At 37.0% G+C, this 25,028-nt stretch overlaps 1 protein-coding gene across 3 annotated transcripts; it reads left to right on the plus strand.

Moving 5' to 3' along the window:
- Positions 1–5,022: 5,022 nt before the first annotated feature.
- On the plus strand, positions 5,023–24,172 carry LOC110462733 (polyhomeotic-like protein 1). 3 transcript variants are annotated; one of them, XM_021516858.1, is made up of 13 exons: positions 5,023–5,161; positions 6,296–6,566; positions 8,415–8,637; positions 9,162–9,325; positions 11,963–12,188; positions 12,599–12,651; positions 13,010–13,822; positions 14,261–14,458; positions 14,970–15,108; positions 16,035–16,199; positions 16,552–16,643; positions 17,538–17,711; positions 19,720–24,172. In XM_021516858.1, exons 2-13 carry the CDS (start codon positions 6,348–6,350, stop codon positions 19,915–19,917), a joined length of 2,664 nt encoding a protein of 887 aa, XP_021372533.1. In that variant the 5' UTR covers positions 5,023–5,161; positions 6,296–6,347; the 3' UTR covers positions 19,918–24,172. The 3 variants fall into 3 exon arrangements, with proteins under 3 accessions (XP_021372533.1, XP_021372534.1, XP_021372535.1); XM_021516859.1 differs by having other exon boundaries at positions 16,038–16,199; XM_021516860.1 differs by having other exon boundaries at positions 6,296–6,554.
- The last annotated feature ends 856 nt before the right edge of the window (positions 24,173–25,028 follow it).

A 25,028-nucleotide genomic window follows, 5' to 3' on the forward strand; every position in this document is an offset into this window, starting at 1 on the left:
TAAGGGACGCAACTGGATCTGTAAAATTTGTAGGACATATTTCAATTATTATGCAGGCAATAAATAGGCCCAGTAATGCAAGTATACTAATAAAAGCAATAGGAGATAACCAAAGTAAAATTGTGTTTGTTTAGTAATACCTTTGAAACTATCAAAACTTTTGAAATATTCTCTGAAAGAGTTTCTAAAATGTACAACTATCAAGAACAGCAATCAAGATCACTAATGATTTAATTGGAACATTCTGTTATAGTATTTTGAAAATTCATTTTTTCCCACATCTATTTTTTCTTTTAACAAAGAAATAAATTAACAAAATACAGCACAAGACAAGACACAACTTTCATATTTCATCAATATAATTATATAAACAAAAAACCCACAAAAGAGATGATGATATACATTTCAGCAATTTGTGCATTATAATAAAGTTAACATGAGTATGTACATAGAATCACTCCTGATTTCATAGTTCCTATTTTGATGGAGATTAAAATGACACTGATTAGAGCTTAGTCGCCAAAATATATTTCAAAAAGCTAGATTAGCCTTTATACCTAAATACATTTTTGAAAATAACAAAAAATCTTGTTTTCTTTATTCACACACTTATATTTACATTTCCACTGCTAGTTCCTCAATAAGCATTACCAGAAGAAATTGCACTTTTGGTGATGTTAGGCTGTTCCAGGAATCTTATTTGCACTGACGACACAGACATTTTGATATAAAAAATATAAGGGAATATCTGTACTTACATGTAGGTCAATAATAAATAATAATTTAGAATGTAAATATAAGGATTGAAAGGCATGTTTTCGATGTTCATACATATTTACCATGAATCATGATTATGTATGTAACCGATTTGCATTCATACCAGCATGAAATTGAAAAATTATGGAGTGACTGAAACAACAAACTAATACTTGCATTCTGTGTGCCTACACATACATATAAAAAAATATTGGTGTACAGTATTGGGTGTGTCGTTCAGAAAGTCCAGATATAAACATCCTTTTCTCTCCTGTCTGTTACCGGTCCCATTTATCAAAAAGAAGACAACTGTGAATAAAAATCAAATTCAAGATATAAATTTTCTAATATTTAGGTTTAATTACATTCATTTTACCTGAGTGAAATATAAGGTTTTACAGTGTTTTTTTTTTTTTTTTGCTGAATCAAATAAAGATTTGCATTTAGTTACTAAACTAAATGTTGATAACAAATTTGTAATGCTAATATCTAAATCTTTTGGAAAAGCATGATCTTACAATGATCCTCATAAAATCTTTTATGGAAAGACTAAAATTGACATGGACATGCAAGAAGACTAAAAAACATCTAGTAAGTAGCATTAAGTGATCTTTAAAACTCCTGTTGATTTGAACAAGCTGTGGAACACAATATATTGTAACATTGTCAAAAACAAAACAAAAAAACACGATTTGGGCAGATGTTTGTAAAGTGTGGATCAAGCTAAAGAAAATAAAAGCACTTCCGATGTAGAAGAACAATCTGGCATTATTCGTTATTCAAAATAGAAAGCAATTTTATCTTGTATCAAACACGGAATAATAAAGTAAAATCTCAGATAATTATGATTTGATTAAAGATGACAATACACTGTACACTTACTATCAAGAATTTGAACAGATTTAGAAAGTAGAAATACTTTCTTCCCTTTCTTGGGACATTTCACATCTTTTTACAGTGTAAAATAATATATTCTCATTAGGCACATAAAAATTGGGAAGACGAGCTTGATTTTTGATGATAAAATATGGGAAAATTCATATAATTAAACGCAATGGTTGCAAAAATTAACCAGCACTTTCCTACAACAACTTGTTATCTTGTTAAAACTGGCTTAGTAGAAACACCTTACTGTTTTTTCATACAAAATGACATTAAAACAATAGAGCATACTTTAAATTAATAAACTAGTTTTAGTTTACAACAATTATGAAACAAGTTTTTACAACAGGATGTCACACTCTACAACCAGAGATCACACTTAACAATGGAAGGTGACACTATAAAACCAGAGGTCACACCCTACAACAGGAGGTCATAGTTTGCAAGGGAAGGTCAAACTTTAAAACAGGAGGTCACACTTGATAACGGAAGGTCACTCTAAAAAAGAGCGGCCCCCGCTTTACAACAGGAAGTTACACTTTACAACAAGAGGTCATACTTTACAACAGGAGGTTACACCCTACAACAGGAGGTTACACTTTACAACAGGAGGTTACACTTTACAACCGGAGGTGACACTTTACAACAGGAGGTCACCCTTTACAACAGGAGGTTACCCCCTACAACAGGAGGTCACAACAAGAGGTGACCCTTGATAACAGATGTCACACTTTACAACAAGAGGTCACACTTTACAAAAGGAGGTTACACTTTACAACAGGAAGTTACCCTTTCCAACAAGAGGTCATACTTTGCAACAGGAGGTTACCCTTTTTTACAGGAGGTTACACTTTACAACAGGAGGTTACACTTTACAACAGGAGGTCACACTTTACAACAGAAGGTTACACCCTACAACAGGAGGTCACACTTTACAACAGGAGGTTACACTTTTTAACAGGAGGTTACACTTTACAACAGGATGTCACACTCTACAACCAGAGATCACACTTAACAATGGAAGGTGACACTATAAAACCAGAGGTCACACCCTACAACAGGAGGTCATAGTTTGCAAGGGAAGGTCAAACTTTAAAACAGGAGGTCACACTTGATAACGGAAGGTCACTCTAAAAAAGAGCGGCCCCCACTTTACAACAGGAGGTCACACTTTACAACAGGAGGTTACACCCTACAACAGGAGGTCACACTTTACAACAGGAGGTTACACTTTTTAACAGGAGGTTACACTTTACAACAGGATGTCACACTCTACAACCAGAGATCACACTTAACAATGGAAGGCGACACTATAAAACCAGAGGTCACCCCCTACAACAGGAGGTCATAGTTTGCAAGGGAAGGGCAAACTTTAAACCAGGAGGTCACACTTGATAACGGAAGGTCACTCTAAAAAAGAGCGGCCCCCACTTTACAACAGGAGGTTACACTTTACAACAGGAGGTGTCACTTTACAAAAGGAGGTTACACTTTACAACAGGAGGTTACACTTTACAACAGGAGGTTACACTTTTCAACAGGAGGTGACACTTTAAAAAGAGAGGTCACACTTTACAATGGGACATCACTCTGAAACGAGAGGTCACTTAATTACAGAAGATCACACCCACAATGGGATGTCACACTCTACAACGAAAGGTCAAGCTGTAAAACAAGAGGTCACACTTTACAACAGAAGGTGACCCTTTAAAACAAGAGTTCACACTCTACAACAGGATGTCACACTCTAAAACCAGAGGTCACACTTTTCAATTGGAGGTCAGACTTTACAACAGTAGGTCACACTCTAAAACGAGACGTCACACTCTAAAACAAGAGGTCACACTTTACAACGGGAAGTCACGCTCTACATCGAGAGGTCACACTCTACAACGGGATGTCATGCTCTACAACAGAAGGTCACACTCTCAAATGAGAGGTCACACTCTACAATGGGAGGTCACACTTTCTAACGGGAGGTCATACTTTACAACACAAGGTCACACTTTAAAAGGAATTGTCACAATTTACAAGAGGATGTCATACTTTACAACAGAATGTCACACTCTAAAACAAGAGGTCACACTTTTCAATTGGAGGTCACAATTTACAGAGGGAGGTCACACTCTAGCACAAGACATCACACTCTAAAACAAGTGGTAACACTTTACAACAGAAGGTCATCCTCTTCAACGAGAGGTTTAACTCTCCAACGGGAGGTCACACTCTTAAACGCGGGGTCACACTTTACAACGGGAGGTCACACTCTTAAACGAGGGGTCACACTTTACAACGGGACGTTACACTCTAAAATAACGAAAGGTCACACTTTAAAAAGGGAGTCACGCTCAAAATGAGAGGTCACATTTTTCAAAGGGAAGTCACACTCTAAACAAGACAGGTGGTGACGCCTTAAACTTCAATCTTCAATTGGAGGTCACACTTAACAACTGGAAGTCACACTTCACAACTGGAGATAACATTCTAAAACGAGAGGTCACATTCTCCAACAGAAGGTCATACTTAACAATGGGAGGTGACAATCTAATTTGGGAGAGGTCTCATTTTACAATGGGAGGGGATACTTTAAAACCAGAGGTCACACATTACAATGGGAGGTGACACTTTACAACTGGAGGTGACACCTTACAACAAGATGTCACACTTTACAACAGGAGGGTACACAATACAACAAGAGGTCAAAACAAGAGGTGACACTTTAATTAACAGGTGCCGGTCACACTTTACAACAGGAGGTCACACTTTACAACAAGAGGTCACAACAAGAGGTGACACTTTAATTAACAGGTGGTACGTCTCACTTTACAACAGGATGTCACACTTTACAACAAGAAGTCACACTTTTTAACAGGAGGGTACACTTTACAATGGGATGTCACACTTTACAACAAGAGTCACAACAACAGGTCACACTTTACAACAAGAGGTCACAACAAGAGGTGACACTTTATAACAGATGTCACACTTTACAACAAGAAGTCACACTTTACAACAGGAGGGTAGGTACATTTTACAATGGGAGGTCACACTTTTCAACAAGAGGTCACAACAAGGGTGACACTTTATAACAGGTGGTCACACTTTACAAGGTACATATAAGGTATATATATGGTACATTATAAGGTATGAAGGTCACACTAGAGTGTGGCCTTCATACCTTATATGTACCAGAGAAAATGAGTCAATTATTATGCAAGGGGATATGCTATTCAGGGCAAGCTTCGGTTCTGCTTTAAGGCAATTTTGGTCTCTGTGGAGTATAACATTTAGATAGATAGATAGATTTAAGGTAATTTGAATAGGTTGACAAATTCCCGCGCAAAAACTGTAAGTACGGTTGTACCGGAAGTCGCCGATGATGTCCGAAGAATACCGAGTACTACAACAACATGGACGGGCGACGAGACTTAGAACTGATGAGCGAATAATGAGAATTGTTTTTCTGTTCTGGAAACGACCTCGAGCCAAACCAACGTACATACTTAGCGTGAGGCTCTTACTGGTAAGAAAATGGTATGCATGCAAGTATGCAAAAGATTAAGAAATGGTGGAAATCCCTCGGACGATGCTGTTGACACACAAAGAAAATAATATTGTGACAGCGGCTGATCTTTACGACAGGGGTCGTTCACTCGTTGTCCCTGGTCCAACGATAGTGTTGTTTGGTGTTTTTCATAAAATATCTGCAAATGCTTACTGTTCGTTTTGTCAATTAGGTTTCCAATTCTTACTAAATATTCATTGGTTTTAAATTATAAACACCAACCCCGTATAGTTGGGGGAAATTGGCCGATAGGCAAACGTCGTGTCACCTGTTGACACAAATCTGTTTTAAATAATGTAAACAGTTGAAACAAACTAAACCTTGAAGTTAATGACCAAACGAAGTAGTAAGTGTATGATAAACCGACGCGTGGATTCATCTGTAATTGATTTGTATTATATATTTGGAACTGATGACATACATTAATGACCTCGACATCACCTATTTTGACGGATTTCTATACTGCAGTATGTAAGACGAATTCACCGCAGAACTGTACTGTCCAGTATGGTAATCGATAGCAAGCGATTTGCTGAGAACGTTAGGCAACAAACCATTATGCCCGTTTTTTTTCATATTGCCCCTAATTAAAGTTTATTTTCCCATTATTGAAAACCATATCGTCCCTATAAACTAAATACTGTATTGCCCCAATATCAATATTTCCAAGAATAAACAATCAATATTTCCTAAAAAGTTATCACTAAATACAGTTTGATTCTTTAACTTTAAACTTTAATCTGATCCTAACCGGTACCTTAACCCAATGTAGCTATCTAGTGTACATGTGAGTTTGTGACCCAAAAAGGAACCCCTTACCCTAACCTGACTCTTAACCAAATCCCTTACACTAACCTTGCCCTATAATGAAGGGACGATATGGGTGGGTTCATTTGTTGTTTAGTTAAATTTAATGGAGAAGTCCAAATTACTCCCTTTCCAGACTTCTTATATTTATTCAAGGACATAAAGTAACTTTCTGTCCTTATCCCATAACAAATTAGTTTTCCATGATTATATATAAGAAATGAACTAATTTTGGATTAGACAATGTCTGCATTCTTGCACCCATTTTTCATTGTTTCTTTTCAGCAATCCAAACTGACAATTTGTAATTGACAATTTGACTTCAACAAAACCAGCTATGTCTGAACAACAACAACAGCAGCCGCAGCCATCGCAACAACAACAACAACACCCACCGTCTTCAGCACGTCAGCATCAACAACCCCAACAACAATCCAGTCAAGGACAGCAACAACAGGCTCATCCCCAACAACAACAGCAACAACAACATGTCCCCCAGCAAAACCAGCAGCAACACCAGCCGCCCCAGTCTTCACAGCCCCAGGTACGGCTGGCAGTAAGTGTTAATAGTTATCTACCTTTGTTGTTACGGCTACACGTGTGGTATGTGTTCATCAAATATTTGTCTCCCTTTGTTACTCATACTACGAGTACAGTAAAAGTTCTGTAAAAACTTATTTCGCCTCATGACCGAGACTGAAGGTACAGAAGCGTTCAGTAATGATAGATGCTATCATATATGAAGGTATCGGGCATAAAGACATATTGAAATTCTAATCAATTCTAACCCAAATTCTACATTTGTGGGTAGAATTTCAATATTCTGATACCTATACATAATGACCGACTCTTGTTTTCTACCAGTTCTTAACTAGGACTTTGGTAAAGTTAACAATAAAATTGTAAATGTATCAACAAATATTGCAAGTTTACCTGAAAATATACAAATTAACCAAGAGCATAGTTGCAAAGACCAGGGAGAGTATGATATTATATCAGATGTATATTTTAAAAATAAAATAATATGCAATTTACTGCAATTTTGTTGAACAGTTGATTACTTTTGTAAGGCAATGTCAACTGGCCACTATAATTTGGCAGTAGACATTTCTTTTGGTGATCAAAACAACAATTTAATGACAAAATGCCAAAAACGTTCATAGATTTTGATACATTGGTACATCTGAAAACTATAAACACCAAATACAGTAGATTTCTCTTAATATCACTTCCCATTTGTCAGAGAAAAACATGATATTAACAGAAACATGACATAAACAGAATACATATTTTCTGATGTTTTTCAGCCCTCAAAACTGGAAGTAAACTTAGTCAAATGCCTAAGTGATGTGGCTCTACGAAGAAGATTGATATTTTGTAACTAACCTTGTTCTTTACCCTAGTTGAAATATAGATAAAAGTAAATAAGTATAGAAATAAATATATTATTTGTATTTCATTTCAGTATGCAGTTACATTTCATATAGTTAGTAGCAAAATGACGATAAGTACGATCGTAATTATGATTGTTTACTGCAGTAGTGATGTAGGCATACAAGTGTTTGGCTGGTATTCTGCATCAAATCCGATTGTAAACATGAGACTTGGTAAATATTTACCTATATCTTGATATATATACTGTTCTTTCGCTAGTAACATCTTTTTATAGGTTAATTTTCTTAGATATTTGCTGCAAGTGTGTAATCGAAGATAGTACACATGTTATAATTAGTTGAAAGAAAACATCACACTTGGCATTAGAAAAGTTTACAGATGTTAGACTGTCCTAGCTCCCCCAACCACAGGTGAATATCATATTAACAAGTATGTAAGTCAACCTATTGTTTAACAGTCAGCCAGGTGTAACCTATTGTTTGACAGTCAGCCAGGTGTAAAAAATATCCTGTTAGGCCAAGGCATTGTTTACATAATGCGTCCAGGGTGTGACAGAAGGTCCCCAGGGCATTTATCATGAATCATTACCACCATTTACCTGTATTTTTTTGGTGAAAGTGGCCAAAATAAAGTGATATTAAGAGAAATCGACATAAAATCAGGTGATAATAAAAGAATTGAATTGCATAGATTATATAGCAGGAAAAACGGTGCATCAAAAAAACATGATAATAACCGAAAAGTGACATTAACAGACGTGATATTAAGTGAAATGTACTGTACTACTTAATAATGAAGCCAGATCATATTCCTGTATTGTTTTATGAACCTTTAACTTTGCCATGGATTTTGGCTAGAGAAGTTATTTCTAAAGCCTCCTTGGGTTCATTATAAACAAGTTTTATTGTATGATGCATGTGCAATCGGGGATGACGTCAACGTTTGGGAAACAATTTTGTTAAAAACTGAGGTGATACATTTTAATTTTTGTTTCCCTGCATTGCTATAGGTGCAACAGACTCAACCACAGACCTCCATGCATTCTGTGTCAAATATGGGGACTTCCCTACCTGTGACTTCCATGACCAATACCATGGCGACCATGGTAGCGGCAGGGATACGCAACCCTATACCACAGGTTCAGGTCATTCCTCAGATGCACAGTCCACCGTATATATCACAGTTCCCATACAACCAGCAACAGATCATGTTACAGAATGCCGCCATGCAGGGTAAGCTATACTCACAATAAACTGAACCATAGATTGTCATAGATGGTATAGGCCAAAAAAGTGCTTGAATTTAAGTCAATGCTTGAAATTAAAAGTACTCTAATGGAAAAAAGAGACATACTGTGGGGATGCTTGACTTTGTTCAGTAAGCCTTGAAAGTTACTGGATTATATGGTTTATACCCCATCACTTTTCAAGGAATATCAGGCAAGTTCTTACTATTTCAAAGATTTGTGTTGATAGAAGCATTTAGTTGCTTTAATAGTATTTTAAATCTGTTATCATTCATTTTAACTTGTTCACCCCTGAAATTTCATTATGAACTATTCCAATCTTTGAATTGGAAGAGTTCAAATGTGTCTTCAGGGATGAATGAGTTAAATTAAATAAACAGGGAAAGACTATCTTTATTAGTGGTAGAATGAACCACTGTTTCACAAAGGAATATTGCATGTACATGGAGTAAAATTGACCTTGTTTAATCCCTGATGTAAACCGATCATGTTTTATGTTGTGTGTTTCAGCTGCTATGCAGGCCAGTGCCATGAACATGAACATAAATCCACAACAACTTAACATGAACATGAACATGGCTGCCATGGCCATGCAGCGACAACCTCAGTCTGTCAATAACAGTCTCAACAGTCCTGGAAACTTACTCTCACATAGCCCCACCACACCAACACAGGTAAGCATCACCTGACAACCTCATAACAGTCTCAACAGTCCTGGAAACTTACTCTCACCAAGCCCCACTACACCAAAACAGCTAAGCATCACCTGACACCCTCAGTCTGTCAATAACAACACCAACAGTCCTGGACACTTATTCTCACCAAGCCCCACCACAACAACACAGGTAAGCATCACCTGACAACCTCAGTCTGTCAATAATAATCTCAACAGTCCTGGAAACTTACTCTCACAAAGCCCCACAACACCAACACAGGTAAGCATCACCTGACAACCTCAGTCTGTCAATAATAATCTCAACAGTCCTGGAAACTTACTCTCACCAGGCCCCACCACACCAACACAGGTAAGCATCACCTTACAACCTTGGTCTGTCAATAACAACACCAACAGTCCTGGAAGCTTACTCACACCAAGCCCCACCACACCAACACAGGTAAGCACCACCTGACAACCTCAGTCTGTCAATAACAATCTCAACAGGCCTGGAAACTTACTCTCACCAAGCCCCACCACGCCAACACAGGTAAGCATCACCTGACAACCTCATAACAGTCTCAACAGTCCTGGAAACTTACTCCCACCAAGCCCCACCACACCAACACAGGTAAGCATCGCCTGACAACCTCAGTCTGTCAATAACAACACCAACAGTATTAGAAACTTACTCTCACCAAGCCCCACTACACCAACACAGGTAAGAATCACCTCACAACCTCAGTCTGTCAATAACAGTCTCAACAGTCCTGGAACCTTACTCTCACCATGCCCCACCACACCAACACATGTAAGCATCACCTGACAACCTCAGTCTGTCAATAAAAACACCAACAGTCCTGGAAACTTACTCTCACAAAGCCCCACCACACCAACACAGGTAAGCATCCCCTGACAACCTCAGTCTGTCAATAACAATCTCAACAAATAACAGTCTCAACAGTCCTGGAAACTTACTCGCACATAGCCCCACCACACCAACACAGGTAAGCATCACCTTACAACCTCAGTCTGTCAATAACAACATCAACAGTCTTGGAAACTTACTCTCAACCAGCCCCTCTACACCAACACAGGTAAGCATCACCTGACAACCTCTGTCTGTCAATAACAGTCTCAACAGTCCTGGAAACTTTCTCTCACCAAGCCCCACCACACCAACACAGGAAAGCATCACCTGACAACCTCAGTCGGTCAATAATAATCTCAACAGTCCTGGAAACTTACTCTCACAAAGCCCCACCACACCAACACAGGTAAGCATCCCCTGACAACCTCAGTCTGTCAATAACAGTCTCAACAGTCCTGGAAACTTACTCCCACCAAGCCCCACTACCCCAACACAGGTAAGCATCACCTGCCAACCTCAGTCTGTCAATAATAATCTCAACAGTCCTGGAAACTTACTCTCACAAAGCCCCACCACACCAACACAGGTAAGCATCGCCTGACAACCTCAGTCTGTCAATAACAACACAAACAGTCCTGGAAACTTACTCTCACCAAGCCCCACCACACAAACACAGGTAAGCATCACCTGACAACCTCAGTATGTCAATAACAATCTCAACAGTCCTGGAAACTTTCTCTCACCAAGCCCCACCACACCAACACAGGAAAGCATCACCTGACAACCTCAGTCGGTCAATAATAATCTCAACAGTCCTGGAAACTTACTCTCACCATGCCCCACCACACCAACACATGTAAGCATCACCTGACAACCTCAGTCTGTCAATAATAATCTCAACAGTCCTGGAAACTTACTCTCACAAAGCCCCACAACACCAACACAGGTAAGCATCACCTGACAACCTCTGTCTGTCAATAACAGTCTCAACAGTCCTGGAAACTTTCTCTCACCAAGCCCCACCACACCAACACAGGCAAGCATCACCTGACAACCTCAGTCGGTCAATAATAATCTCAACAGTCCTGGAAACTTACTCTCACAAAGCCCCACCACACCAACACAGGTAAGCATCACCTGACAACCTCTGTCTGTCAATAACAGTCTCAACAGTCCTGGAAACTTACTCTCACCAGGCCCCACCACACCAACACAGGTAAGCATCACCTTACAACCTCAGTCTGTCAATAACAACACCAACAGTCCTGGAAACTTACTCTCATGGAGGCCCACCACACCAACACAGGTAAGCATCACCTTACAACCTTGGTCTGTCAATAACAACACCAACAGTCCTGGAAACTTACTCTCACTGAGGCCCACCACACCAACACAGGTAAGCATCACCTTATGTTTATTTGAAACTCTACTGTTATCAAGGTTGCCAGTATCGCCACAAGTAACCAGGTAGGAACATATAAGGATTGAAGACTGCTGTGCTTGATTTTGAGGAGTGATGAATTGAGGTGATCTTGATAAAATATGTTTGTATAATTTTGGAACAGTTATGTCCAGTGTCTTTTTACCAAAATTTTACAACGTCCTGTTCCTACATAAATTTGAAAAATACAACTTTTTTTTTTTGATACATGTATTAGGAAGATATTTCTCATTGTTTCTTCATTTTGGGGGGAAAATACTTTTTCTAGGGAAAGTAGCCTGTACATGGCTGTAAAACTGATGTTGAAATTAAAAATGTGTGCAAATATTTTGTGTCTACTACAGCAAAACCCAGGAATGAATTTCAGCTCTGCAGTCACATCCCAAGTTTCCAACAGCAATGCACAGTCGTCGAATGGGAAAGGAGGTGCTAATGGGAACAAAGGGCAGACAACTGGGATGGGTCAGATACAGCAGGCACAGGCTACAGCTTTGGTGGGAGGAAAACCTATCATGCCTACCCAGGGCATGCAGGCTGGTGGCCCACAACCCTTGGTGCTGTCACAGCTCAGTAAGTTTATATATATAGTCACTTAAATAAAGTTTAAAAAAAACAATACTCACATTTTGAAAAGACTTTCAAGATTAATTGATAAATTGCCAAAGTTTCATAACAAATAAAAAAAGAAATTACTATTTACTGAAATTTCATTAAAAAACTTTGTCAAAATATTGCTAACGAAATATCAAAGTTTTACTTTATTACACAAACAATGTTGGCATGTGTAGTAACGTTTCAAAGGGACCATTCAGTCTTGAAACTTTGCCATACAATTTAATATGTACATTGTTTGTGTATAAAGTAAAACTTTGATTTGACATATTTCCAAATACAGGAATCTTATTGAAGATGTTGTTAACAAAATAAAAATGTATTTGATAGAGTACTTGGACAAGCATATACCTATTTTCTATTTGCAGGTGTGCTCCCTAACCCACAGGTAGCAAACACACAGGGATTTGTTACTGGCCATGTAAGTATATCTTGAGCTGCAAAAGCCATTTTATATCTGAGAGTTAGTTAAATACATCTCTTTCTGGGATTTTTTTTAATAATTTGTTTGGTAAAAATAAAAACTGCCATGTATGAAAAAATGGTCTTCCTCTTGTAAACCTTGCAATCTTATGTTTTAGGAAACAATATTACTGTGCACTTTCGCTACATGGCGGTTAAACCTTGTATGGATTGAAAGTTGTTTATTCTGTGGTATGTTTCATCTTATCTATTTCTCTGAAATTCCCAGTCTTGTAAAGGGTCTTGCTGTATTTAAATGTTCTATGTGTAAGCTAGGCCAATGTGTTGTTTCTTAAAACATGTGTTTATATCTTCAGAGCAAATGTCAGTCAATGTCCCTGAGCCAGACTGGTCAGTCGCAGCTCATCAACACACAGGCTCCAATACGCTTCTCCCAGCCCCAGATTGTGTCCAGTACCGGTCAGATTATCTCCTCTCATGTCCAGCCCATGCTGGCCAATCAGGCGGTCTTACAGGCCATGGCTAGTCTCCAGCAACAGGGCATTCCATTGGCTCATCAACAACTCCTCTCTGCCCCAGGCCAGTCACCAACTATCTTGTCTGCGGGACAGTCGCTGTTCCTACGACCTGCCAGCCAGATCCCAACACAACAGGGAATGATGACAGCCACCGGTGTCCAGACAATAGGTCCTGCAATGAAGGGCGGCCGCATGGAAATGCCACAGAATTTACAGGTCAAGGCCAATCCTGGGTCGGTGGCCTTGTCAAAACAGGCAGCCGGAGCTCAATCTGCCGGCAAGGCTATCCTGCCTTCTTTAGGGAAAATTAACACTGCCAAGATTCCCCCAACTCAGATGGTAGGACAGAGGACAAAATTGTCTATACCAAGCCTGCCTCGCACACCGAAGGGCAGGCCTCGAAACCAAAACAAGAGCACAGCAGTGACTACAGCCACAGCTGCCACAAACACAGTGGCATCAGCCTTAAAGGCCACTGCGGCGGCAACGAGTCAATCTAAACCCGAAACACCCACCACTCAGGTGGTAAACCTGACCACTCAAGCTAAGAGCCAGTCTGATTCAGAAATAGAAGCTGCTAAGAAAACCACAACACATGAATCGTCCAGCAATGGAATGGCAGAGGTGAACCAGACAGAAACTGGGTCAAAGGTGAAAGTTCAGATTTAGGCTATGTTGGAAAAATAACAGAAATATACAACAGTTAAATTAACAGCGAAACGACTTTGAAGAGTGGAAATAATACAAGTGCAAAAGTTTACATTTCTACAGAAAATCCCTCCATTAGTTGGTGATAGCGACTATTCTGGAGAATCAAGAACAACTAACTTTCATATTTATAATTTATGTTCATGTTGACTTTTCTTTGTTTATTTCCACATATATATGGCTTATCTATTCATAGACGAAATATTTTGTATTATTGTGTTATGCCAAGTAGCATCTTTGATTGCTTGTTCTATGTGTTGAAACTATTAGATAATGTACAGAAGTGTGTTTTCTATTAAATAAAATGACTTAAATGTTTGTGTAATTTAAGAAAGATGAATCTTGTATTAAATGTTTCCACATGATTATATATTTTTTCAGGACCCACCCACATCTGATCCAAACCTGGTGAACTCGACAACCGACCTATCTGAAGACAAGATGGATACTAACGAGAAAGTGGAAATAGTTGCTGTTGCACCGATTGTGGTGGAGAAACAAAGGGCTATTGTAAAACCCCACATTCTTACCCACGTGATAGAGGGCTTCATTATACAGGAGGGACCTGAACCCTTCGCTGTAAGTAGGCCAGACCTGCTCAAGGTCATTTGTAAAACCGATCTATTTCATAATGCAGTCATGTTCACTGTAAGAATTGTTACACTTAAAATCTCCAGTGTTCAAAAAAAATAAAAATGTAAAATATGTATTACCTTATCCATTTCAATTTTAATATCATTTTCAAAATTTGTTTTACTGGCAGTTAGTAGAAAATTGAATCAGAATTAAATCACAAACTGTCTTGTATCTTAACACACAGTTTGCATTGTGCACAACCAGTATAACTATATCTATTTTGCAAGCTTTTAAATACACCCGACTCCTTTGTCACTGGTCTTTTAATGTAGGCGGTCAGACAGATAAGTGATATGTTAACCCATTTTGCCCCGTCCATCTGACTTGTGTATTTTTAGAGTAAATTGAGTATATTGCATTAACCATTATGTGATCAAAAGAACTGTTAGAACGTCTCACAACATTCCACAATTTGAAGAAGAATATTGATTGATTATATATTTATGTTGTTAAGGTGGAGAGATCGTCACTTCTCACAGAGTTTATCCCACCTAAACCTGGACAGACACCTTCTGAAGACAAACAGATAGACTTAGATGGAGATTCACACATGGACAGCGGTCACTCTTCGTTGACCAACAAACAAGGCTTAGGTTAGTTAGTCCTGACCCGTGAGATAAGTCCTTAATAGTTTAACCTGTCTTGAAAAACTATTCCTTCTGCCATAATAAGAGAAGTTATCATGAGAGACTATTTGGCCCCAGCATCAGAGATGCAGGTGCCCTTTAGTAATCACTGTGTCAGTCTGTCTGTTCACACTTTCATTTTCAGAGGTTATCTCTTCATTGACCAACAAACAAGACATAGGTTAGTTAATCCTGACCTGTGAGATAAATCCTTCGATAATAATAGTTAAACCTGTCTTTAAAAACCATTCCTTCGGCAATAACTGGAGAAGTTATCATGAGAGACTATTAGGGCCCAGTAGCCGAGATGCAGGTGCCCTTTAGTAATTACTGTGTCAGTCTGTTCGTCCATCCACACTTTCATTTCCAGAGATTATCTCAGAGCCCAAAAGACCAATCTTATTGAAATTTGACATGGTGGTACATGGTGATATGTAGATATGGATTGCCACATCCTTTTTGCACATGGCAGGGTCCTTGCTGACCTGTCAGTGTTCTAGTTATATGTGAAAATTTGATTTCCTAATCCAATAGATTATATGTATTCTCTGTAGTACTTCCACTGTTAATTGAGACAGCATGGTTATGTAGTTTACCAATGTAAAGATAATATTTGATTAAGCAACCTCTTTGAGAAATTTTATTTCTCTCCTTGAATATTGCTTCCGACTTGTTATCGACTTCCTAATCCCTTTGATAGATGTCATTGCCTTGTAATATTAAATGCTCATTCCTTCTAATGTAAATCCTATTATTTCAGCAGTCTTTAAAACAAAATTCTTGTTATTGCATTGAACTTGATGTGCATTTTGTTTGACATGTTGCTGGAACAAAGATTTTTAGAAAGATTTCTATTTTTGTATCTATGATTAAACTGTTTTATTATTTAACAGCAGACAACACAAGGAGACCATTTGTCAAGTGTGAGTTCTGTGGCAAGGATGAACAATCCTCCAGATTTAAGAAGTCAAACAGATTTTGTTCCATGCCATGTGCAAAGAGGTTCAATGTTGCCTGTTCACGTCGTATATCCTTGTTCAGGGTTCGGGGTCGACCACGTAAGTATCTGTGGAAATTCACTTCCTAAATTTCTCGGCCCAGATGTATCAACGTTAATTAAGTTCTACTTTCTTGTTGTTTTCAACTGAATGGTTAAGTAGTGTAAATATAGGACTGATTTACCAATTAATACACACAACTACCAAACATGATTGGTTTTAATAGTTCAGCCATGATAATTTCCTCTGACAGATAAACATTGATATCTATTGAATTTGTTAATTTCACCACCTGCAAGAAGAAAACTGATATTTGCCACATATAAATAAGACCTGTTGTAAGGTATTACTTATTGACAGAAACAAATAACTTTTGAAATCATGATCAACTATTTTGAATTTTGTGTTTCAGCTTCACTGGCCTCTAGTGGCAAGGTGATGAAGAAGAAGCCGGTGTTTGGGGTGAGGAAGGGTTGGCGGGGAGGACGCGGATCTCGCTACAATGTCAGTAGCCATTACAGCAATATTTTGTGTCATTATCTTCTTGTGTTCTATGTATGAGAAACTGTCATGTCAACGTAATTTATGTGTGAGATTTATGTTCATGTGGATTATGTTAAGACCCATGTTCATGGAATTGTTGTATAAAGTAAAACATAACCCATTGATTGAAGTTTAATGATTTCATTAAGCGTGGTTTATGACATTAAGTATTTCCATCTCAACTGGGCTCGGGAGATACACATCAACAATACATTTGACCACACTATCAGGTCTATACCCAATATCCAGCTTATGGGCCGTGTGCAGGGAGGGGTGCGCACGATCTCCTTTTTTCCACACGTCCCTTAGGGCTCGGGGCGATCACGTGACCACTGACCAGTATCCAGTTTAGTGTCACCACCCATGCAGCATCAGCATCACAGGCAATATGTAATCAAAGTTGAAAAACTGATGTATAGTGACTGTGGTAGATAACAAATCCTATATGACACTCAATGTTCTAAAGGTTTCTACTTATTTTGTGTTTCAAAGAGTATTTATATGCTGCATGTCATTTTAAAAGTTTAAAATGAACTATTAAAGGTAAAACAAACAACGAAATTCAACTTGCAAATTATAATTTTCATCCGCAGATTGCTCCAATGAGTTGTGGCTTCTTGCAGCTCTTTGAAGTGTTGCCATATTTATTTGATAATTCCAGTAAGATTAAGTTCCATGATGAGTTAATAAGAGTTTATATTCAGTGAAGGCAGAAAAGAAATTCTTAGTAATGGAGGTCACACATGCATCCAGGCCCCCCAATATCTACATGAAATAGCCTTTAACAAAATGTATGCACATTCAGCTACTAATATTATATCATATTGATTTTTGTTTTTTGTTTTGTGTGTTAAGTTATCTGGAGAAATGGACTTGGATGACAATAGCCAGTTCGACCATGCCGAACAGAGCAGTTCTCCGAGCTCCGAGAACGAGAGCAGCATGACCCCTGACTCTCCGACCACAGTACAGGGACAGGGAGACGGGGACTATCAGGATACACCCCAGTCTAACCCCGCTCGCTGGAACGTATGTATCACTCCCTGATTGTGTAGTTCTGTTGGTATCTTATACAGACACATTATTGCATTTAATAAAAGGAAAAGCACATATAAAAAATATCACAACTTTGAATAAAAAATTGCTTACATATTATATTACGGATGTAGAATAGAAAATTCTCACGGGTTTTAACCAGATTTTTATGTGCAGAGTACAAGAAAATACTTAAATCGGTAAAGATTTCATCTTCGTCTGAAATTGCATTTGTTAGTCAGGAATTAAACTGGGTATTAGCTCATTCACCCCTAAAGACACATTTGAACCTTACCAAATCAAAGATAAGGCAAGTCCAGTTTAAATATTTAGGAGTGAACGAGTTAAAGCTTCAGTCGAAAATATATAAATGATTTACTTTTTCTGTAACAAATGATATATATTATAGATATGATGAAGTATGCTTAACTCAAATAGGAGAGCCTTTATAATGGAGCAAAACAAATTTACTAAAAAGCTAGGCTACACTATAGCTGGTATAATGTATTACAATATAGCTGGTATAATGTATTACAATTTAGCTGGTATAATGTATTACAATTTACTAAAAGCTAGGCTACAATATAGCTGGTATAATGTATTACAATATAGCTGGTATAATGTATTACAAATTACTAAAAAGCTAGGCTACACTATAGCTGGGATAATGTATTACAATTTACTAAAAAGCTATGTTACAATATAGCTGGTATAATGTATTACAAATTACTAAAAAGCTAGGCTACACTATAGCTGGTATAATGTATTACAATATAGCTGGTATAATGTATTAAAATTTACCAAAAAGCTAGGCTACACTATAGCTGGTATAATGTATTCCAATTTACTAAAAAGCTAGGCTACAATATAGCTGGTATAATGTATTACAATTTACTAAAAACCTATGTTACAATATAGCTGGTATAATGTATTACAATTTACTAAAAAGCTAGGCTACACTATAGCTGGTATAATGTATTACAATTTACTAAAAAGCTATGTTACAATATAGCTGGTATAATGTATTACAACCTTATATAACAGTGGCTACATTTGCGTATCCCGGTTGAAACGGTACGTGTGATGCAGAAATTTTCCACAATAAACGAACGCACTTGGACCGTTCTATAAGCAGAGCTTAAATCCACAGTTTCGGAGAATAAAAAACAATGTATCAAGAATAATATGCCCTTCTTTCATCTGTCCACTAAATTACATAGCGTATCTTAAAAACTACATGTGACTTTACATCGTTTTAGAAAGAAATAACGCAAACTGGCAATAGTCAGCATTTTAGTTTCGGTCAGGTACGTCTGGACCCCTCAATCTACACGTGCCAAACTTTCCTGAGGTCAGCCTCGGTCCAGATCTGTGCCTGTCGTTTTCTTTACAGGTTCAACCGTTTCAACTGGATAAGCGAATGCACCCAGTGTCTCTGATATGTAATAAAGCATACATTAAGGGTTTTACATGCATGTCCATGTCATATTGAATTTATAAAACGAGTTAATAATTTGATGTGACAAGCATTTAGGTGATGGTATATAAAATTATTTAACAAGTTTAATAAATTCAGTATGACATGGACACGAATGTAAGATTCTATTTATCACATAACTTTCATAATTTGAGAAAAAACCCTTCAAACACAACTATGTGTTATCAGCTGACTCCGTAAACATCAAAACCAAAGTACTTTGATCATAGTATTGTCATTCTGTTCAGATTTTATTTTTAATAATGAACAGTTTTAAATGCAATGAAAATAATAATGACAAAATAAACATTTCAAATTCAATTTCGGGAAAAAATGCAATTAATAGAGTTCACAAATTTGACCAATCACAGCTCCTTAAGGTTTTATTAAACGTGTGTATTACCATGTTCATGACAAAGTGAAATGGGTCAGTTGTGTGATAAATAAGTTTTATGTTATATGATGAAGTCTCGCAAATCTACCTTATATAAAGAAACCTACATAGATGTGACTTTGTCTACACAGGTTATTGAGGTGTACGAGTTTATCAAGTCCATGCCTGGCTGTGCCCCGTATGCTGAGGAGTTCCGATCACAGGAGATTGATGGGCAGGCTCTGATGCTCCTCAAGGAAGACCATCTGATGACAGCCATGAGCATGAAACTCGGCCCAGCTCTAAAGATCTGTGCTCGTATTAACACACTCCGAGATGAGGCCGTTTGAGGAAATATGAGATTAATTGTTGAACATTTTTTAATTCTCCAGAAAGTTATTTTAGACGGTTAACGATGCTTGCTCATCAGATAACTGGATGAAATGTGATATTCATCACATTGGCTGGATTGTCTTAATGAGTCATCGGAGTGGATGGGGAAATTTGATTACATTCAACAAGTGTTTGGTGAATAATCTTAAAATTTTCATCATATTAACAGTTGAACTGGGGTGACATGGAATTTTGAATTGTACGTCAGATGTATTGGAGAACATCATATAAGTGCTCATAGTTCATACAATGACTTTAGATAGTGTAGCCTCAGAGACAAGGGTGGTTATGTATAGTACTGGTCTTTTTCATCATTTTATAATCGATTCATCATTATTCAAATAATATTTATTGATTATTCATGTTAACAAGGAAAAAAGGGGTAATATTCATCAATAGAAGATCTTGTTTATTTTATAAAAACTGAGTATTTAATATTTGGTTCATCATCTTAAGTAGGAGCATTTGTATTAGGTGTGTTCAAGGTACTGTGTACAGTATTATTTTTGAGTATTAAAGGTGAAAAAAATAAAAACAGGGATTACATCTATATAAAAATAATTCAACTCAAATTGTGTAACATTTTCGAAGTTTCTGAATTCTACATTGTGCAATTCTGCACATCAATGCAGATTTTTACAACATTTTACTGTGAAACGGAATCTTGCCGAAATTTACAACACTGTGCTTTGAAATGGAATCTGGCAGAAACTGTGAAATAGAATCGGTATACTTGAGTGCGTAACCCCTGTGATGGGATAGAACTGTTAACGTGGTGGTCCCTTTAGTACTAGATGTTATGTAAATTACATTAGTAGCATTTATATGTTTGTACTGATAGTAACTGTGTCGTGACAATCTTGAATATTTCACAACACAATACCTTTAAAGTTTACTCTACCAGACTTCATGCCTTTTATTTTATCATTTGTTTATCATATCAACATTTAGAAGATAAATACGAGTGGGAATGTGTGAAGATGACTTTTGTCTACATGTTTCTTTTCATGTCATAATTAATTATAAGGAGTGTGTGAGAGAATATGAAGAGGAGAGGAAAGTGATGTGACAGAAAGGCAGGGGTCCAAGTCTTAAAAGAAGTTCGGAAAAAAATTCTGTAAATGCACTGGTAGGTTATACAATATGTGTGTCATTACTACTGTATTTGTAAGTAGTAGCATTGTTGTATGTTAGTGTGCTGAAACTTAAGTTCATGTCATACCTGGCATGATATCGTAGTTACAATACCACATGGTTTGTATCTGACAGGCCATTATAGGTACAATACCACATGGTTTGTATCTGATAGGCTATCGTAGGTACAATACCACAAGGTTTGTATCTGACAGGCTATCGTAGGTACAATACCACATGGTTTGTATCTGACAGGCTATCGTAGGTACAATACCACATGGTTTGTATCTGACAGGCTATTGTAGATACAATACCACATGGTTTGTATCTGATAGGCTATCGTAGATACAATACCACATGGTTTGTATCTGACAGGCTATTGTAGATACAATACCACATGGTTTGTATCTGATAGGCTATCGTAGGTACAATACCACATGGTTTGTATCTGACAGGCTATCGTAGGTACAATACCACATGGTTTGTATCTGATAGGCTATTGTAGATACAACACCACATGGTTTGTATCTGATAGGATAATGTAGGTACAATACCACATGGTTTGTATCCGATAGGCTATCGTAGTTACAATACCACATGGTTTCTTTCCAATAGGCTAACAATCTACTAGATGCCGAGAGCCACAAGATCTTAACTTCGGGTTCGCGTGATAGAGGTGAATTTGTAATTTTATTTCAGTTTGAATTATTTTATTTTAAATGTTGATTGAGTATGTCATATACATTTACATGTATTAAGAAATTCTTAAGAAGAAGCTTGTTTGTCTGTTATGATTACATTTTGGAATTTAACAGTTGTATCATGTAAAACAGGTTCAAAACAATTGAGCTATATGTAAACATTTACATATAACTACAGAAATTTTTGAAATTACTTCATTTGCAAAAAGATACATCAATGATACCGGTGTATATATCTAAAAGAAAGTAATTTATATTCACATAACAACAGTGAATGCATAATTCTGTTTTCCCAGTTTTATTCTTCCAAGCATGTTCTTTAACAAAACTGTGTAAAGAATGGTTTCCTAAGCTCGACATTTTCATAGATCTGTTGAATTTCTTTGAGCAACAATGAGCGTTAGATTACTTTCTACTGTTTTATGTGCCATAGTTTGGGTTTTAAATGATGTAAATACCAGTTTGTGAGTTGTAGTGATTCACTTTAAATCAATGATGTACAATAAAAAAAAAATGCAGTCCAGACCCTTGGATTTATACAAATACCGTACTTAAAAAGTTTTCAAGATTACTATTTGACTAGGTAAAGCAAAATGGTCAACTTTCCTCAGCAGACCTTTTTCTTCAAATGAAAAATGTCTTCATATTTCGAAGCCAAAGATATCTATATTACTCACCAAATATTAAAAGTAAATAAGTGTTTTTTCATAAATTCCATCCTTTGAATACCTTTGTTTACCCTTTCACCACTGTGGACCACAATTGACTCATCCAGATAAATGGATGGTAGAGTCTACTAAAGTTACCTAGGGGTGAAAGGGTTAGTTTAGTCAAAGCCGACAATTTAACGTAAGTAATACTGTCAGTGAAGGATGTAAAAATAAAAAAATTGAGGAACTTTTTATATACCAGGATTAAATTGAAAGTAAAGCTTTTTATATCAAAGAAAATATCATTTTGTTTTTCCTCTGAACAGACTTTGGTACTTCTGTCACTGCTTATACCTAATTTTCTGCAGTAGGTTGTGAAAATGAAATATCTATATATTTAAATAAGCCGACATTAAGACACCTGTTAATGAGTGTAACTTTGTTTTGTATATTGTTGATTCTTTTTTCCTCTTGTGTGACCGAGTTTCAAAACCAGACCCGCATTTCTCAACAACAACAAAAATACCAGACTTAACTTTCTCAATATTAATATTTGCCATTTTACTTTCATTTACTTGTATACATAGATAAGTTGCAGTAATTATTTATAGATAATTTATTACAGTGAATGGTATTTATTTTAGACATAAAGTATAAAAAGGATCAAATATGAATTATGAAAATCATAAGATGAAATACTTATGAAAATGAAGGAATTTTAAATAACACATTCTGATTCAATTTCGCTTCAATAGGTGTGTTAGCAAAATTTAATTTTGGAAACGTTATGTCTGATTTTCTTTTTTTCTTTTTAAATACATGTATGAAGAAAATGCAGGGCTGGTAGATTGTGCCATGGTGTACTGTGTACAAGTAGCCTAGTATGTTATCATGACCTATTTTACGGGCCGGATGTAATGTTGTAGCTATACGTGTGACTGATATTACAGCAGGGCCACATTGATCCAGCCACCTTCCTTTCCAGCTTAGTTGCTCGATTGGGAATCAACATGGGTACCGGGCCAGTTTTGAATTGGAAAAAAAATCAAAATAGAAATGGTTTCTTCAGAAATACTGGCTGGATAGCGGGGTAGCCGGATTAACAGGGCTTGACAGCCAAATGTACTTTGTGTAAATAATTGTAGCTGTAGTAAAAAATTTGTCTGGCGATGATTTCTCCCTATAAATCAAAAGTTTTCGCAATTGTTTTCCCGTTTGTGTTACATGTATGCTGCCATTTTCATTCAGAATTGAGGCAGTGCTGCTACCATTAATGTAATGTATAAAAACCGTCAATGTATTGTCTGGCCATATTTGGCGTTATAAAGGAGATTGGTGGCGATATTTTGAGGGAATTAAGAAAAACAAACAAGCAATGACATAGGACAGTAAGCGAGTTGGCAAATTAAAGAAGGGGCATTATATCAACTTAGTACTGTAGAATCATTTTGTAATAACAGAATTGCTCACGTTTTTTAAGTAATATAAAATGACAGCTAACGACAAAGTAGACTAAGAATATGACACGAAAGAAGGTTAAAATGTAGATGTTATAATATCAAATAGAATATTTTGTGTTAGATGTTGTGTACAAAAACAGATGAAAAATGCTAACAATGAAGAAGAAATTGAGAAAACTTATGATTAAATGGCAGATTTGTTTTAGAGAAATATTTGATGTACATAATATTTACACAACGAACGGCATTAAACACTGATGTGAATAATATTTCAGTTGTTTCCCTTTTGTATTCTTTTAACAATATGGTTCTCATAAATATACCTACGGAGTAAAACACACGGTGAGCATTTGAATTCTTAAGGCCCAAGAAAAATGTGTCCATTATCCAGGATTTCAGTAGGAAAACAATCAGGATTATCTATTTTAGTTAATAGGGTTATTCCAATAACCCCTGCTTTAGACTTAAGTTAATATAGTTCTATAGGCTTATTTTACAGTGTTTACTCATTTAAGGATCCCTGTCCCACTGCACCTCCATCTTTCCTATACACATTAACTTCCCCTTAATTTCTGTTTGGACGTAACTGCAACACATTGGGCCATAACACTTCTGTTAACCAGGTAGTGCAATTGTTTAGAGCGATAGTATATCAATTGAAGTCCAAAGTTTGAATCCCAAACTAGCCTCACTGAATTTTAATTGGGGAGAGCATATAGTTTTGCCCATGTTTTTCCCGTCCCGATTCAATGTAAACACTTGGCAACTTAATTCTTTCACGGGTTTTCGTCAAACTTTATAAAAAGGTCGAGTATGAGTATACCTTGGATACCGTGTTTCAGGGTTCCAAGGTCAAGGCCAAGGATGCTATATATAAACAAGAGGCCCAGGGGCCTTAATAGCTCACCTGGTATTTTATTTTTAGGTCACCCGAGACAAAGTCTCAAGTGACCTATTGCGATCGCCTTTTGTCCGTCGTCGTCCTTCGTCCGTCGTCCGTCGTCCGTCCGTAAACAATTTACATTTTCGACTTCTTCTCCAAAACCCCTGAACCAATTTCAATGAAATTTTGCAGGGACCTTCCATGGACAAAGGTCAACAAAAATAGTTGCCGGTTTAGTCC

This window comes from Mizuhopecten yessoensis, unplaced genomic scaffold (genome assembly GCF_002113885.1).
Source record: "Mizuhopecten yessoensis strain PY_sf001 unplaced genomic scaffold, ASM211388v2 scaffold10829, whole genome shotgun sequence".
NCBI classification, from domain to species: Eukaryota; Metazoa; Mollusca; class Bivalvia; order Pectinida; family Pectinidae; genus Mizuhopecten; species Mizuhopecten yessoensis.

What these genes read in the sequence shown, in the direction of transcription:
- LOC110462733 (XM_021516858.1), top strand. Translation starts at nt 6,348, where the DNA reads ATGTCTGAACAACAACAACAGCAGCCGCAGCCATCGCAACAACAACAA. An exon ending in CTTGGTGCTGTCACAGCTCA is followed by an intron (nt 12,189 to 12,598) that starts GTAAGTTTATAT and finishes TTCTATTTGCAG; the next exon opens with GTGTGCTCCCTAACCCACAG. An exon ending in GACGCGGATCTCGCTACAAT is followed by an intron (nt 16,644 to 17,537) that starts GTCAGTAGCCAT and finishes TTGTGTGTTAAG; the next exon opens with TTATCTGGAGAAATGGACTT.